The 19,071-nt window shown below is 37.1% G+C and overlaps 1 protein-coding gene across 2 annotated transcripts; it reads right to left on the minus strand.

Moving 5' to 3' along the window:
- Positions 1–103: 103 nt before the first annotated feature.
- LOC307253714 (scavenger receptor cysteine-rich type 1 protein M160) lies at positions 104–15,858 on the minus strand. Of its 2 annotated transcripts, XM_080031850.1 has the most exons (19): positions 15,784–15,858; positions 13,910–14,245; positions 13,184–13,285; positions 12,314–12,517; positions 12,015–12,224; positions 11,625–11,785; positions 11,045–11,192; positions 10,592–10,915; positions 9,440–9,724; positions 8,869–9,171; positions 7,282–7,590; positions 6,514–6,810; positions 6,081–6,350; positions 5,356–5,543; positions 4,665–4,776; positions 4,307–4,462; positions 3,515–3,610; positions 2,996–3,151; positions 104–1,590 (listed from the first exon to the last, which is right to left on the minus strand). In XM_080031850.1, exons 1-19 carry the CDS (start codon positions 15,845–15,847, stop codon positions 1,403–1,405), a joined length of 3,909 nt encoding a protein of 1,302 aa, XP_079887976.1. In that variant the 5' UTR covers positions 15,848–15,858; the 3' UTR covers positions 104–1,402. The 2 variants fall into 2 exon arrangements, with proteins under 2 accessions (XP_079887976.1, XP_079887977.1); XM_080031851.1 differs by lacking the exons at positions 104–1,590; positions 2,996–3,151; positions 3,515–3,610 and having other exon boundaries at positions 4,387–4,511.
- Positions 15,859–19,071: the final 3,213 nt, after the last annotated feature.

The following is a 19,071-nucleotide window of genomic DNA, read 5'->3' on the forward strand; positions in this document are numbered from 1 at the left end:
TTTGAGTAATACACACAGTTTTTACTAGACCAATATTACTGTCAATAAAACACATGGACAATAAAATGTGAAAATATGTTGTCAACACAATATCAAGTAGGCTTTGTAGAGAATGTTTTAATCAAAAACAGTTTGCATTTCGATAGAAGAGAAGTAGAAAAGCTACATATGGAACCAGAGCCACAAGACAGTTAGCTTCGCTTAGTTTAGCCTAGCGCAAATACTGGAAGCTGGGGAAACGCCTTGCTAGTTTATGTCCGAAGCGAGTGCCTCTAAATTTTAATAGTTAACTAAAACACTTAAGACAACACATTTTGGAGAGAAAGTCTGGCACATAACATTACCCTTTGTAGGCTACAGCCCCAATTTTTATTTAGCTAATTAAAGAAACAACACTGCTTTGGGCTCTTTTCTGAGTGCCTTTTAGGTTATGTTAGACAGAGTCCCATCATTATGCTAGGCTAAGCTAACCAGCAGCTAACTGAAGCTTCATATTTACCATACAAATAATTTGACACTGAAATCTGAATATTACACATTCTTAGATAGCTGAAACTCATTGTGTACTCAATGAGCATTGTAACCATGTGTTAATTGTATCCAAGTTTATTGTATCAGCTGTGTTACACAGAGTTTAACTTGTGAAATTCTTTTGTGGCTCCTGCGTTGTTCATATCAGTGACTGATGGACTGCAATTGATAGGTAAATGAACAAAATACAGCAAAAGTAATCCCCATAGAATACTGTGAAGTCACAGAAGTGTACCTATTGTATGTAGATCAGAAATTCAGATTATAATGTATATGTATAATGTATGCTTTATCAAAAATCATACGCAATTGTAAAACATTCCAAACACATAATTTAAAAAAACATCAAATAAACAACAGGCAGTCATTTTAGACCAAAAAAGAAAGATATATAAAAAAGATGGAATTGCAATGTTCTTACCACTCTCTCGTTTTGCACACATGAAGAGAAAGAAAAAAATGACTACTGATTTTCTCCCACTTGTAATGTGATATGAATATATATATATACATTGAATAATACACATTTCATTGTACTTAATCTGATTGTGTACTGCTTGTGTTTTCTGTGTTTAGAGGCAACCTCTAAGCCTCTGAATTATGACATTTTCTCTTGACTGATCATCAGTTTATGCATCATTCAGTTTGTTTAATCAGATAATGCGTTCCGATTTTTTATACAGTGGATTTCCATTGAACAATATCAGCAAAAATGTGCTGCATAGCAAGATTAGGTATTAAGACAATTCTTATTCGTCCATAGGTCATTTGGAAATGTGTTGACTTCGTTTTTCATTTTTCGTCAGATTAAAGAAGTGTTTTAAGTGTTTCCACTTTGTCAGACTGGATTTTATTCCACTAAGGCTTTCTCTCACCCATTTTGGCCCGGCACCAGGTAATCGTCGTCCCCCTCCACTAACTCTACAGGAGCCAGTGTGAGGCTGAGGGGCGAGGTGTGAGGGCTGTGGTGGACTTGAGCTGCAGTCTGAGTCATGACAGGCAACGCTTCAATGTCATCATAGTTCTCCTGCGGGTCCTCCACTTCGTAGCTAACCCCGTCTGTTTGGAAGACAAAAAACAGCCGCCTGTTAAAATGAGCCTAGTCCCATTGCTGTGACAGTGACCTTGTTTACATGCACAGTATATATTATGTTTTAATAAGGTTCATATTCCGGTTAAGACAATAATCCAGATCAGGTGGTCAGCAGCTACGGGGAATATTGACATCTGACATCAGCGCCTTATTTTCCGGTAATAATTCCCGTCCCATCCAAGGAAAATGAACACTCTTTATCTCATTATCGGTGTCTTGCATTGCTTTGTCAGCCAAAAATGACATCTCTTATTTACAGCAGGATGACACGGAGGTTAACACACACTAGTTTGACAGGCATAAACCAGGACATGCGTCACAAACTATGACAAATGCTGATGAATGCAGCAAAAACTCCGGTGGGAAGATTTAGCGCGATTGAGGTGTATTACATGTCTCAATAATGCGACTAAAATCGGATTACTCCAACTGTCTTAAAGCTCCCATATTATACACTTTTCGGTACTATTATGCACCATATTATATGGTCTTAATTGGTCACTAATACGTTTTTCTTTAATTGTTTGCTGAAAAAAACTTTCAGATAATTTATTGTACTATGCTGAAGTTCAGCTAATCTCACAATGGCCTATTTTTTAAAAAGAGCTGCAGCTCCCCTCGTAAATATACAATCTTTGCGCTGCCCCCGCCCCCTGTCCGGAAGCGAAGCCAGATACGCCTCGCCCTCTGTCTGTCAGGGCCGTGGACCAATAAGAAATAGGGGTGTGGGCTGCACAGTGGAAGCTTCTGGCTTTCCAGTTTGTGAGGTCAGAAAAGGGGAAAATTCTGACTGGAGTATATTGGGTGGGGGAGGGGTGGTGGTTTCAGAAAGGGGGATTGTGAGAAAAGGAGAGTGTTATTTTTAAAAATATTTTGGCAGTCTCTAGGCACACTGTGGACCCATGGATATGTTGGAACACATTTAAAAAGTGCATTTAGCATAATATGTGACCTTTAATGCGATAATGACTTAATCCAACTATGACATTATTCCGATTAAGTTTTTTTGGATAAGATTAGATTCTTGCCATATCCACAATGGTACAATGGTACACAATGTTACATGTCAAAAACTCAATAAATAGACAAATAGAGGTCAGTACATGAGTGCAAGGTAAAGATAATAAGCTAAAATACATAGCAATAAAAAGTGTTAAAAATGAATAGTAAATAGACATTGTTACATTTATACATACGTTTATGTGTCCAGGTCATTTTAAATTAGGTGAGCAGAAACAGCTGTTTACATGGGGATGTCTTATTCAGAATACAGGTATGATCATAACTGGGATTATGTCGGAGTATTGCTGTGCATGTAAACGTGGTCAGTTTGTGTGAGCATTTGTGCGATGAAATGTAAGCCAAACTTTCCATGGCTGTGTTTGTCCCCTGAGGCCCCAGCAGCGGGAGCAGGCAGAGCAGTCAGGGGCCACATCTCTACTGGTTCATCTATGTCATCATAGGAGGAAGCACTCCCTGGGTCTCTCTCGCTGATCACTGCAGCCTCTGACCTGCTTCGGAATGCTGCTTCAACAACAGCAATACAACACACATATCATTTCATTGAATGAACAAAAACGTGATTTTTTTGCCCCGTGAACCAGTTATAGAAATACAGAGAAAAGCAGAGGTAGACACACACACACACACACATGCACACACACGCACGCACACACACACACACACACACACACACACACACACACACACACACACACACACACACACACACACACACACACACACACACACACACACACACACACACACACACAATATATATTTGTGCAAAATAAAAACTATATCAATATAAATAATACAAATTAGGATTTCCTATTAATTTTTTTTTTAAATAATAAATAAAATGGATAAAATTGTTTTCAAACTCACTGGCACCACTGAAGTCTTCCATTTCATTTGCTTTGCTCGTGACGTCCTCATAGTCGCCACTTTCAAATTCGACTTCTTTTCGCGGCAACATTTTTGCTACATCAGAAGAGCACAAGACATTTACTGGACTGCATTGGGGACAGCACAGGAGTCATTTCAAACAGTAAGTCCACACAGCACATGCAACTCTGACCCAGTATTGAAGAATACAAGATGTTCCGTTCCAGCTCTGTACTTAAATCTGAGTTATAGTAAACATTGGTTGGCAGAACTGCTGTCATGACATTCAAACAGCACTACATCAGCTCTGCAGACCAAGAGTTACTTTGAGCTGAATTGACTCAGCGTTCAGAAAGACTGGCCTCTTGTGGCAACAAAGATGTATTGCACTAGAATTGACCAGTAAGGTTGCATTGCCGGATTTTGTTTTCAGTCTGTTGGAATGGTACAACTTTTTTGAGTCAGCCAAATTCATTAAAAGTGAAATAAATAATCAGTATTTAAAGGCATACTAGGTTATTCTGGAGAATGTTTGTTGACAAATCACTTTTTAGACCGGGAACGCATTTTTTTTACGTTCCCCATTTTTTAACACGCCAGTCTATGGAGCCTAGGCTGTGTATAACATTTTTTTTTTTCAGTGCACACACAGTAAGGAGAGGTAGCAGATTGTGAGGAGATATTCACTGATTTTGACAAAAAAAAGTGATTTGTCAACACATATGCCTTTAATTGCATTTCAAACAATAACTTACAAGAAGAAGAAAGCTGTAAGAGAAAACACATGCTCACACAATATTCTCCTGGTGTTGTTGGCTCTCTTGGCGATGCAGATTGGTATTAACACAGCAAGCAACACCACCAGAAATAGAAGAAATCCTACGCCCAGGATAATAGGCCACTTGGAGGGCTGGGGGGGATCTATCGGTTTGATTTTGCCCTTATAGCCTGAAATCAAAACAATCCTTTTTTGCCCCTTACTCATAGAATGAGACTGCTGTGACACATTCATCATTTTAATTTACATTAAAGTGTTATGTAAAATACATTAAAATGTACAGAATGCTCAAAGCTTTAGCAAAAACAACTATAGCTAAATTTCAGGAACCAGCCTGATTTATTGGGTGGAAGGACTCATGGTTTTGGTTACCTTTACAGTAGATGAATGTGGATGCTTCTTGGGTTTTTTGCTGCGTTTCAACACAGTACTTGATGTCATTGTGGTTGTCGTTGCAATTCAATGATGTTTCCATATTGACGGGCTTTGAAAATTGAAATGGGCCATCAATAAATATACCTTTTGATGCAGCCCTATACAAAACAATGCACAGTATACTGTCTGACATCTATAATTTAACGCTGAACGAATAACTATATACAGTGAAACGGAAATATTCCCCACTTAAAGGTGGTGTCTGCAATTCTGGAGAATGTTTGTTGACAAAATCACTTTTGATCAAATCAGTGAATATCTCCACACATTCTGATTCCTGTACGTACTGTGAGTGCGCTGAAATAAAGATCTGCCTACACAGCTTAGGCTCTGTAAACTTGTATGTAAAGAAAGGGAATGTAAAGGGCCCATCGTAGCTTTACAATTTCCATTTACAGAGCCTAGGATGTGTATTAACACCAGATTTTTTTTTCAGTGCACTCACAGTATGGAATAGAAGCAAATTGAGAGGAGAAATTCACTGATTTGGAATAAAAGGGATTTTGTCAACAAACATTCTCCAGATTTTCCTTACTCTACCTTTAAATTAGACACAATACTTGAGAAACTATCAGAGGGACCTTTCCAAAAACCAACACAGGCAAAAAGTAGAGAAACGTTAATGTACCTTTGTTTGGGTGGTCGTCTTAATGCTGCCATTGGGAGCGTCACAACCAAGCTCTTCACACAGCATATTCTTTACTTTTGGTGTGGACTTCAGGAGAGAGACCCCTTCCCACTTATTTCGATAATTAACTTCAATCTCCCCTCCACATGTTTCTTCGGGCTTGGTCTTCCACTGGAACTTGACATTATCTGTAAAATAAATATATGCAATTTATTCAATTAAACTCTCCAACTTTGGAAACTAGTTTTAAAGGAATTGTTTTAACATTTTAGGAGATACGCTTATCGCTCTCTTGTCAGGACGTAGATGAGTGTGTTCAGAATAATCACATTTGTCTGTTAAATATAATACTACTGGAGCTATAGTGAGTACATCTGGGCGTGGATATTTAAAAAATATTGGGAGCAGAATAGTGTATTCTGCAAAATGTCAAAACTGAATGGATTCACATTATTTAACATGAACATATTCACCTAAGATATAATGTAGATCTGGCTGTAGATCTGGCTGAAAACCATTGTTAACTTGAAAAAAATGCCTGTGCTCGATACAAGTGAGAACTATTGTAGGAAGAAAAGGTCTAAGGGCCTTATGAACTAAATCATTTGGTACACTACTTTTTTCTATTTAGAATATTATAATCAATACTTTTGTATTAATGAAAATATATCAACTTTGACGGTACAGAAATCACACATACTGTACATAAAGTAGCACTTACTTACCAACACAGTAGACGGACACCAATCCACCATCACACTTTGCCTTCAATCTCTTGCACTGGCCAAGTTTGTGATGGTACTCTTCACAGGTGACATGGAAGTACTCTTTATCGGGATGTTTTTCAAAGGAGTGGCTAACAATTGCATTGCTACAATTCAGTTCATGGCAAACCATATCTGAATATTTCATTTTCCAGTGAGTGTTGCACACTTTCATTTTATCTATTGTCAATTCACCACCACATGGCTGTGAGAGGGCGACCTTGGGCACACCTAGGAAGAAAAGCAATGAAATTAACAAGATCAAACATTAAAATGAGCTTAAAGCAGTTAAGAAGGAATTAATCAGTTAATTGTTGTCTACATTTCTAGTGTCCAATGCAACTTCATTGGATTAGATCGTTTGATGGAAATCTTGCGAAAAATAAGAGTTTACCTTGACATTGAATGAACAGCTGCCGCTTGTGTGAGAGTGACGTTGTATTTTCACAGTCCCAGATGTTTTGTGGATTCTTTACACCGGTACAATTGAAGCTTGCGTTCCAGAAGGCATCCCTGGCCCCCAATCCACTCATTGAATTGAGGCTACCACATTCCAGATCCTGGCAAAGCCTATCGCCCGCACTGGTTGTCCAGCCTTCCATGGAGACAGCACTCTCTCCATCTTTAGAGTGAACATACACCTCTCCACTACAGGCCTGGTCGCTGTATCGCAGCTCCATTTTTCTCCACTCTATAAGATAAACAGTGGGCGGGCAGGTGAGATGAGGATCAGTTCACACAAAAAGCATAGGGATAATGAACAAATATTTTGAAAGATTTTAAGGATTGAGTCAGCGATTTTGCAGAACGCCTGTTGTTCAAAAATCACTTTTTTTTTGTCAACGTGTCCTCACAATCCGTTATACCTGTCCGTACCAGTCCATACTGTGTGTGTGTGTGTGTGTGTGCGCGTTGAAACAAAGCGTCTGAGGTTATACACAGTTTAGGCTCTGTAAATGGGTGTTTAAACAATGGGTATGTAAACAAAGGGGGCCCGCACTATATCTAGCAATGTGCCTGTTTAAAGAGCCTAGATTGCGTATTAACACTGGATTTTTTTCCCCAGTGCACACACACAAAGAGATATTCCCTGATTTTGACAAGAAGTGATTTTGACAACAAGCGTTCTGTAAAATAGCAGAATACACAACACAACACATACCGGAGCACTGGAGGCCACCGAGAGGGCAGGAGGGCGGTTTTTTTTGAGGAGTGAAGTCACATGCTGCTAATGACCCAATTGTAGGACAGTGTATTTGTGAAATAACAAAGGCAGTCTTTTCTTTAGATCCTATGTAGTCAACAGTTTTGTTAGAGTCACCACATTCCAGCTCCCTACAGAGGATGTGGTGTGTGTATTGGTTTTCTGTGAGCGCTCTCTTGCACACTGGGAGCCAACTGTCTTCATAGTACACCTCCACATTTCCCGTACATTTGTCTTTAGAAGGACTGAATTTGGTCTTGACACTACCTGCAACAAAACAATGAAAGTTACAGAGTTAGAAACTCACATTATCTTTGTAGCTGGTTATTCTAAGGACCCATGGTGACATCCACGTCACACACACTTTGAATGTCCTAAAATTTTCCTCATACAGGTTTATACTAGAGTTTTACTCATTAAGTCCCTTAGTGACATATACTCAACATCCTGGTGTGGTTGTCATGTGACAGGCATGTGACTGTGACAGGAAGTAGCCTCGTTCGACTTGGAGCCGTCTTGCTCAGACCTGCGCAACTATGACGCTCGTCTTGCTGAGCGCACAACAAAAATGCTGTGCGCTCAGCAAGACGAGCGTCATAATTGCGCTAATCAATTAATTTTAGTGTTTCATTTATTTTGAATTAATATATGTTCATTTGCTAAATTCAAAGTGCATTTGAACAAATTTAAACCAAAATGATTGACAACACATTCTAATATTAGGGTTAAAAAATAAAAAATAAATTCAAAAAAATAAAAAATAAAAAAAGAATTAAAAAATTAGATAACATCAGAAATGTGTTCTATGTGGTCCACTTTGTCTGTGTTCCATCCCTCATATTTTTCCTGTAAGTAGAAATGGGTCTGGGTTCTTATGGGATAAAGAAGAACATGGATCTGGACCAACTTAACTTGAGTTATGACCATTTCAGATTAATTTGATCTTTCCTATCAATTAGGACACCATTAAGAGTCATGCGAAAACATATTCAATCCGCAGAACATTTTAATTTACAAAATGTATACATTCATGTACCAAACTCTGTGAAGAAGATTTGTTTATTGTAGATATTGTAAATCTGTTTTGTAGGTGCAACATAGATGCCCATATTGACAGCTTTATCTTGACCAACAAAGAACTAATTGTCCTAACTTCCCTCCAGATGTTTCTGGAATCTATGAGAGTTTTGGCTACAGACAGATTGAAGTTAATATAGGGTCACAATCAATTGAAAATAATCGTTTTGAATCAATCAGGCATTCAAACAGACATTCTAATCATCTTTGATTGATTTTTTTTATCTATCCATGAATGTTTTTTTTTTTTTTTTTTTTTTATTATATTTTTTGGGCATTTTTATGCTTTATTTGATAGTGTAGAGACAGAGTTGAAATGGGGCAGAGAGGGGAGTGACATGCAGAGAACGACCGCGGGCTGGAATCGAACCCGGGTCCGCTGCTGGCCGAGGCCCATGGGGGGGACGCCCTACCAACTGAGCTAAGGGCACCCCCTTATTCATGAATGTTTTTTCAGAAATGTCTTACCTGTGCAAACGACATGAGCTGGGTTGGTATTACTGGTTTCATCATGTTGATGCATGACAAAGGTGCACTGGTTTAGGTTGCTAGTTGTCTTGGTACTGTGCACACTCTTGAAGATGACCTGGTCCTTGTTGTCTCTAAGTGGTGTGATGGCCTTTGGCATATTCTTCCCACAGCCCAGGTTCTTACAGAGCATGAGGGACTGTGTGTCTGTCCAGGTGTCCTCACCCACACCGCCACACCTGTCTCCCATACAAATGTTGACGTACCCCCAACACCTTTTGGTCAGGTTCACTTTGATTGTTCCTGTGGTGGCAACCAAAAAGCAAATTCAAGAATCAAGAGTCAAGAGGTTTATTTCACATAAGCGCTGATCATAAATGTTGATTCTAGATTAATTTCACTCTATGAACATAAAATATAGAAGTTTGACTTTTTGGATTCAATCACAGATTTTTGATTTTATTTTCATTGATATTCTATTTGTTCGGATGCACCTGTAAAAAAATGGCCATGACAATTAAAAGACACACCAAAAATAAAGAAATAAAAAAATGTCTATGCAACACATTACCTGAGCATATTACAGTGGCAATTGTGCTGTTGTGGTCGGATGGTTGTGTCGTATTTTGGCATTCAAAGAGAGATTCGGGTTTGGGTAAACAAACGACCTCTTCCTTCATACTAGTGTTGGTAAAGTTATCGGCACTCCCACAATGCATCTGGTGACATACTGCGTCTGCAAGCTGTTTGTTCCACGTCACGTTAGAGCCGGAGAGCCAGTAGGTTTGACTACCATTCTCTATCCCCACCTTGCCAGAACAGGAAACATTTCCATCCAGAAACATTACCTTGTGCTCTGACAAACAAAGGGAAAGGCAGATGAACAGACAGTAAGCCTTGCGTTCTATTACCCATACTATCCTTGCTATTAAGTATGGTATAAAAAGATTTAGGATTTTCCAAATCATGTGGTCAGAGTTAGCATGATCACAAAACGATAGATAAAGTTAGCCACCATCTGAGAAGCATTATTGAGCATTGACAAGCTAAAGAACTCCCATTTCCCTCATTTGACATAGGCCATAGAGATGGTATGTCAGGTAGCCTGAAACAAGACTTCAATTTGATGCTAATGTTAATCCGTCTGCTGGCAGTGCTATCATTTAAGCCTCAACAAGTGATCATATGTCAATGTTACGTTTACAGCTGATGATGAAAACAATAAAATAAATCATTTTAATATAAAGGTAGGTTAATTAGTGCACAATTAAATAATTTAAAATAAAATGTTTGCGTAAAGAACTATTTTGTTCTCCAGATATAAAGTCGAGTCAAATGTATTGTCAATTTCTGCCATATGTGCCAGACATACAAGGGAATCAAAAATCTGTTTCCTTCTGGCCACCATCCAATAAGTACAAAAGGGTGAAAAAAGAAAAGTAATATATAGAATAAATAAATTGTAAATTGTGCAAAAGTAAGGCAAAACCAAACGGTATATCGAAACTAAAGAAATTGAAAATGTGCAATATGAAGAACATTATCAACAATATGTGCAACATACAGTAAAACTTAATAATTGAAAAGGTATATTATAAGAGCATAACAATGTGCGGACTAAGTATAAATAGATGTATGTTATGAGCACTGATTGAAGTTATATAATTTCTGATTCAAGTTCAAGTCTCTACTATAACTGACAGTAATGGTATTGGTCACTTACCTGTACAGGTTATCTCCAGTGGATCCTGCTGCTTCGGGGACGAGGAACTGGGGGATTTCTTTTCTAGGATACACGTCGATATGTTTGGGACATTTTTCTTGCAATCGACCCTTCTGTCCAGGAAATCAGCTGAACCCCGGGCAAACCTTTCGGGATTGGAGGACTTCTTCCTATTCTCTCCACAGTCCAGTTCTCTGCAGACAGTATTTGAACTCTTGTCGTTCCATCCTTCCTTGTTGACCCTTTTCCATTGGCCCTCAAGCTGAATCTCCACTCTCCCGGCACATTTTCCAGGACCGTCCACCAATCTCACTTTGACACTAGCTGTATCATGATGAGAAAATAATGACCAGACATTCCTTGTATGGGCTATGTATTCCTCCTAAATAAGTAAAACAGTCATAATTATATTACAATCAGGAAGAGACCATGCTGACCACTGCTATATCTCACCTGAACAGACCACGTAGGCGGTAGATTTGCACGTCAAACTGTCGCCGTGCTTGGCCATACAGTGCCACAGTGAGGACTCGCCGCCTGTGCATTTCACATGTTCCATTATCCCTCGTTTTCTTGTCTTTTGAGCTTCTTTAATAATCGCCTAGAAGAAAGCTTTGATGATCATTTGGATATCATGCCTTTCATTTGACTCAGAAAGAAGTGAAGATGATAAAGATTACGATGATTATAATAATAAAAATAATATTTAACTTTTACGTCAAGAGAAAAGTAGACATTTCTGTTATTGGAACTCATTCGCTGTTTATGTGCAATGTCTGGTCAGTTGAACAAATAATACATAGTCAAAAAAAGATACTGATGAAAACATTGCTGTTGTCTTTTAAGTGGATGTCTTGAGGGTGCTTGGAATATTACTTTGTTGAATTACCTGAGCAGTTCAGCTGAATTCTATTGCCATCTTCAGAACACCAGTATAAGTATCATGACTGAGCATTTATTCTGTAAGTCTACATTATGAATGAATGTAACACTTTAGTCTTACTGCTCCTGAAAGCAGACATTGAAAACTCACCGTCCCACAGTTTAACTCCTTGCAGACCACATTGGCTGCTTGTTGGGTCCAGGTGGAGACGCACACAGGCTGAGGTGAGTTTTCATTCACTTTAATATGAACTGTGCCATAGCAGGAGCTATCTTTACCATCATTGTCCATCAGAACTACTTTAACAGTGTCTGCAGGTATGAAACATATAGATGGATGTCCATGATTTAGAAGTGACTCAAAAGAGTTAATGAGTAAAATATACATGTGACTGGAATGATTTTCTCTTTTCATGTGCAATGTCTGGTCAGTTGAACCAATAATACATAGTCAAAATAAGATACTGATGAAAACATTGCTGTTTGTTGTCTTTTAAGTGGATGTCTTGAGGGTGCTTGGAATATTAATTTGTTGAATCACCTGAACAGTTCAGCTGAATTCCATTGCCATCTTTAGAGGGATCGACAGTGACACGTGTGCCACAGTACATTTGCTGGCACCACGCGTCAGGATTGAGTGTGCTGTTTTTAGCATCCATCCATTTGCCATTTTGCTCCTTCTCCAGCCACCCAGAACAGACATCAGGACTCGATACACTTGTGTCTTGTCTGAGTTGAAGTCTCTCGTAGCCTGTTAATTGACCGTTGTGTTAATTCATTAAAAAGTTGCAACCCCTATAGCAAAAACTGAATGACTGTTTGTGTGTGAGTGCGTGTTACCTGTGCATATAACGGAAGCAGGCTTTTTGCATGATTTGGTTTCCTGAGCCGCACACTGCCACAGATTACTTAATTCTTTAGTGTCTGAACAATGGATGGTCATTGAGTCTTCGAATCCTTTCCAAACCATCAATTGCCAGTCAGGAATCTCCATGACTTTACCGCAATTAAGGCTTTTACACACAAGATTGGCTTCATCTCGTCCTTATATTATGAGAGAAATCATACAGACAGTGTCATTAACGTAGGACCAAACATGTCACAATATCAGTAGTGTTACAAGGACAGAAAGAGGTGTACATTACAACATTATGATACTAAGAAAAATCGGTCACTTAACAATAAGGGTACATTAATCAACTGTTAGTTAATGCTTAAGTAAGGCTTAATAAGCGTGCACTAAGCATTACCTAACTGTTAATACATGCTTAGTAAATACTTAATAAACATTAACTATGCATATGCTTAGTTTATGCTTAACTAAGCATTAGTTAAGGAAGCATTAACTAACCAACAATACCTAAGCATTACCACTTAAAAAAAAATTAATGCTCAATAGGCATTAACTATGCATTAGCTATCCGTTAATAGCATTAACTTAGCATTAACAATAATTTATGTACCCTTGTTATAAAGTGTTACTGAAAAATCTATTTCAATTGCAAATGAGGATGGAAGACAATGGCATGTTGTAGACAACTGAAGATTTGTAACAAAGAATCAATTTATATTTACTGTATATATTGTATTTATTTATTTAAATGTATTTCCATTTGTCTTATACTTTATTTTTAATATGTATTTTTTAATAATAAAGAAAACATGAATATTTATGAAGATATATGGAGCTTCCTTTCTGCTAACGCTTACCCCAGTTATTAGTTCCACAAACGTAACCTGAAGGGATGCCATCTGTCAAGTACTGGACAGCTCCCGCACATTTGAACCCATCCAGTTCTATACTGATGTTTTCTAAAAGAAAAAAAGAAAAATAACAAGTAGAATATAATTAGAAATCAGATGAACAGCCAAATTCATCATTTGGATCATTCGTAAAGGGATAGTTCAGTATTTTTGAAGTGGGCTTGCATGAGGTACTTATGCATAGTTCGTCTGTTCTCTATTTAGATGGCTGTCAGCGCAGTCATTAAAAAAAAGTTGGTGGAGACGTCGCCGTAGCAGAAGTTATTTGTACTGTTGCAGAGGGGGCCAGCAGAAATAAGCTTTTCTTTCCACGTATATAAATGCTTACCTGAAAACTAGATATCCATTCAATTGTAAACTACATTTAGGACTTTGTCACTGCTGATTTAGGGACTGATATGCTGCACTGCGACCCGCCGGCAGCCTTTTATTTTTTGCACTTTTTTCAAGCGACGTTCGGCCATGTATTACTACGCAAAATCGTGCCGCTGCCATCTCCTTAAACTGACTGCACTGACCGCCATCTCCATAAGGTAGCAGACTGACTCTACATAAGTCCCTCATATAACACTCACCTAAAAAAATACTGGACTACCCCTTTAACAACTTTTTTTTTAGTATAGAATCTTTCAAAACAAATCATGTATCTCAACAAAAAAGTCCAGCGCTTACTTGGACATTTGATCTTTTTCACAGTTTCCTTGTGGTAGTGGCTGATGTTCCAGCCTGGATTAGGACAGGCCCACAGATCCATCTCGTTCCCCACACAGCGTAGTTCATTGAGCCAGACGGGACGCTCGTAGAGGCGTGGGACATTCTCCGTCCTCACACGTGTCCCATTCTCCGTCCCCACACGTGTCCCACAGTGTGCGCTCCTACACACCACCTCTTCCGTCTTCTCGGTCCAGTATTCATCGCCCACGTAGCCCCATTGGTTATCATGGTAGATTGCAACGTGGCCCTCGCATGGCTGTTTTCCATCCCTTAGAATCAACCTGTTCACATCACCTGGTTAACATGACAAAGAGAGAGTTTGAGGAAGGATGTTAATATAGTTGGGTTTAAGCGTCAATGTTGAGGTCTACTAATTCGATAACCATGAAGTCGCTGATTCGATCCCCGGCACTAACTAACTAACTAACTAACTAACTAACTAACTAACTAACTAACTAACTAACTAACTACTTTATTTGTTGTACATTTGAGTCAATTTGTAATTGCTGTCAGTGTTAATATATATACTGTATATACATGCATTTTTGTTTAACCTTTAGTAATGGCTATTCTTAAATAGGACAGTGTAATGCAGACACCGAATTCATTAATACCATTTAAAAAATGTTGGCTCCAAAAAAAGAATAATTTAATGTTTAAAACTTCAATTTAGCCTAGAATACTGTTGTAACCCTTTTCCCCCAAAATTCCCTTCAATTTAGTTTTGCAGTCCACAAGTAACCACAGATCATTGTTAAACGGTGCCACTGGGCTCTAAATCTTTGGGAACCTGAAATGACGTCTGAGCTCACGGGTCAAATTCTATATAAACTATTTTAATAAAAAAAAAATATATCTAATAGTTATTTGCTCACTCTATCTTATATTATATACAGTATTTAATTGAACACATGTATACAGTATCAGAAAATTATTCATATGTTTTTCACAATTTAAATAAACTGTTAAAAAAAAAAAAAGCCAAAAATCTGATCACAAAATAAATGCCTTTTAAAAAAATTATTTTACTTTTATTTTTTCTTGATTTTTATTTTTTTGTTATTTTTTTCTTTCTTTGTTCTTATTTGCTTTTCATTAACACAAATTTCCTAATGAAGTAATTTATTTTGCACATTGTCCTGATCCGGTATTTTACCATGAAGATATTTCTCATGCGATGCTCCCCATAATATGTATAAAAAGTATTTCTAATGTAAACCAACAAATAGTTGTTTGGATAAACTATTATACAAATACCAAACTATTTCTTAACATTCTTTATGAGTTCTGAGCAAAAGTAAACTTTCAGATCACCTTTTTCTAGAATGGAACCTGGTCACTATATTACTGTTTACAGGTAGAATCATAATTATAATTATAATTATTGTTATTAATAATAATAATAATAATAATAATAATAATAATAATAATAATAATAATAATAATAATAATAATAATAATAATAATAATAATAATAATAATAATTGCTCTGCAAAACGCGGTCCCAGCTCCTGCTCAGGCTTGGCCCCCTAACAACACTAATAATAATACATTTTATCTAGCGCATTTCAAGCTACTCAAACATATTACTGTGCTGTTCATACAATCAGTTATGTTTTTTAATTAAAGCTATTCAATACAGATTCAGAAATACATTTCCTGCACCTGCATGTGTTCACCTTCCAAATTAACTTACCTTAGATGTAGTAAATGTAAAAGGCTATATCTTATTAAAAAGATAAACTGAATAAAATGACTAGATACATCCATAACACTGTTCGCTGTGTCACAAATACAAAGAATAACTTATAAAGATAATAGCTGTAACTTGCCTGGTTTGGCCACCACACCAAAGTCCATGTGAGCTACGTAGAGCAGGAGGAAGAACCACATCATCAGCACAGTTGATGAGTATAGAAGAGTGAGGCAGAGTGATCAGAGAGGCTTTATATTGTCAGGGATGTGCCCGCCAAATAAAGACATGGGCTGTTACCTGCATGTGGGGCGCAGTTACAGTGGACTGAAGATTGAAATGTGACAAAACTTCTGAGACGGAAAAAAAATTACTGCAAATAAGTGGGCATGATAAAAAAATAATAGTATATATATTCTAGATTCATAACCCATGAAGTGAAATATTTCAAACTTTTTTTGGGGGTGATGATTACGGCTTACAGCTCATGAAAAAAAAAAATATCCAGAATCACAAAGAATATTAGATGAGACCAATCGCAAAGAAAATGAACTTTGCAAGCAAAAAATAATGACAGCGTATAGAATATCAAAATACTTTTACAGATATTTTGAATATTACTTATAATTAAATTTGTGAATTATTCGGGAACACTCAAATCCACCTTGAAGACAGATGGGACATCGTTGTGGACACGACATGGAACAATGCATGTGGTGTACAAGGACAAAATGTTTTAGAAGCAAAGCAGATTTCACGAGACGATTAAATGTATGCTTGTGGATGCATTGTAAGTGGCATTCTAAAGTTTGAAAAGTAATACGCATAATGTGTCACCCAAAATGTGTGCTTCTGTTTCATACTTCCAAGAGAGATTGCGTCAGAAAGTTTAAGGTATTTAGATGTTATTCAGCGTGATGTAGACTTTTAATTATGACGGAAAAATGACCCCCATTTTATTCTCCTCTACCTGCCTGAACCTGGAGAATGATGAGCACAAAGCCTGATGCATTGCAAGTGTTTCCAAAGTCTCATTGGTTTGAATACATTTGCTTAAAAGTTCACAACTATTTATTAAAACACTGCAACATAGACGGATGCGTGTTATTATCCTGTAATGACTGAGGAACTTACATATACAAGTAATAACTATAGTCAATATCTATCAGGAGTAGATTTAAAACTAAAATTCATTCATTCATTTATCATTCATTTTCATCAGTAAAAAAAAATCAGAAAGCAATGATAACTATAAAATAGTTGGGGGTCATATTTATGCCCCCAACTATTTTATAGTATTTTTTTTTTTACTGATAAATGAGTGATCATATAATATAAGCTCAAATTGAATACATATTTTAAAACTAAAAAAATAAATGCAAGAAATGCAATATGTTCATACAAATTTTTTAACCTTTTTCTTTTATTTAAAGAGATGTTAGACATTGTCGTTATGGAGCAGACAACATTGTGTTTTGGTCTTAAAATGTAAGGGGTCGGGGGTATGTTTAAAATTAAATGTCACTCCTTAATAAAGTTCAGTTATTTTTAGAACCATCTTTTTACGGTAATACTGGCATCAAAGAAAACCGTTGTAAAATATAAAAACTTTGGGCTTTGGGGAGCAACACACTCGGCAGTTATCAAAGAGGGGGAAATGTCATCTTACATCAGATAAATAACAAGCTGTTAATATTCTTAGAAACGAAAGATTATCTTTACTGAGAAAAAAACGAGAAAAATTATCAGCCGTGTGATCAAAAAGCGTATAGAAACTCTATACTGTGCTGAAAGAACATACGTCTGGCTTCCTCAACAGAGAGATAAAGACATTTGAAACGACGTTGAATAAACACCAGGGTAACATTAACTATTAAAGGGGGAGATTTCATTTGCTAAATGTAAAATCACAAATAACTGATCTGACTTATGGTATATAAATTTGCGGCATTCATTCAGCCTGGACACACTTGTAGAACAGGGAAATATTAAAGGACACATGCAAACCTTTTTTTTTTTTCTTTTTTTTCAGTCAAACATTTTGAAAATCACAATCTTTTAGAAAGCTTAACCAATTTATATAATGGATTGGATTTATATAGCGCTTTTCAAGGCACTCAAAGACACTTTACAGGGTTCCAGGTTCCATTCATTCACACACAGTCATACTGGTGGTGGTAAACTACCATAGTAGCCACAGCTGCCCTGGGGCAGACTGACGGAAGCGTGGCTGCCATTCAGCGCCTACGGCCCCTCCGACCACCACCTCAAACATACACATTCTCACGAGGCAAGGTGGGTGAAGTGTCTTGCCCAAGGACACAACAACCATGACACAGGTGGCAGAGCAGGGATCGAACCGCCAACCCTTGGATCATTGGCCAACCCGCTTAACCAACTGAGCCACGGTCGCCCCAAATGACCATTACATAGATCCACACTTTATCATTGTGAAATGTGATGAAAATAACTACATGTAGCAACATATCAACTCAATATTAATAATAAAGAAAGGATACAGCAGTTCATTGAAACTGCGTAAGAATGAGCTGCATTACAGATCAAATATTATATAATTATTCAAATTACAAAAAGAAAAACCACATGTCGATTTAGTCTTGGATATCAATAGGCAGCTAAAGATAGGAGCTGATTAATGTTAACAGTTAACGTGGCTCGGTCTAAAGCAACACAACTAGCAAACAAACACATTGTATATCGTAACAATAATAACTATGGTTTTTTTTTAACAATTATAATATAATTCACCCACAGTGTGCGTTACATGTGTTGCCCCGACCACAGAAAAGCATTGCCAAAAGCATGTTAAATGAAGTGTGTAGATAAGTTCAGTTCCCTGTATATTAGTTATCTCTAATGTAAGCACATCCACATGATGCGGCCACTGCTGCTATTTGTTCTAAACTCTTTCCTCTTTTAAACACGTTAGGGCAGAAATACACAATATTAGCTATTCATTTATTTGATATATTTCAGCCTTCATCCATTACTTTCTTTATTATATACATATGCCAACCATTCTTCTTGCTTGTAGTAGTAATATATAGTTCAGTATAATTGAAAAATATAAACATCAGAAACAATACTATGGTATCATGTAAATGTCATACCTAACAACACAATTCTGATTGTTAAAGTTTATTTGCTCAAATATAGTATTGCATAAATGACAACAATTCTTTAGTAGCCTAAAGTTGCTAAATGGCACCCACATACATTCAGTGTCCTCAGCAACTGATCTCCAACTACTGCCTTTGGCACTGAACACAGATACGCTTTAGTTTTATTGGAAGATATCTTTTTCTCTTTTTAAGGAATTATTAACATCCTTTACTTCAATAAAAGTAGTATTACTACACTGTAAGGTATTACCAGCAAAGGGCGTATTATAAACACCAGTGAAAAA

The sequence above is a fragment of the Ammodytes marinus genome, assembly GCF_949987685.1.
Source record: "Ammodytes marinus genome assembly, chromosome: 7".
Classification (NCBI taxonomy): Eukaryota; Metazoa; Chordata; class Actinopteri; order Uranoscopiformes; family Ammodytidae; genus Ammodytes; species Ammodytes marinus.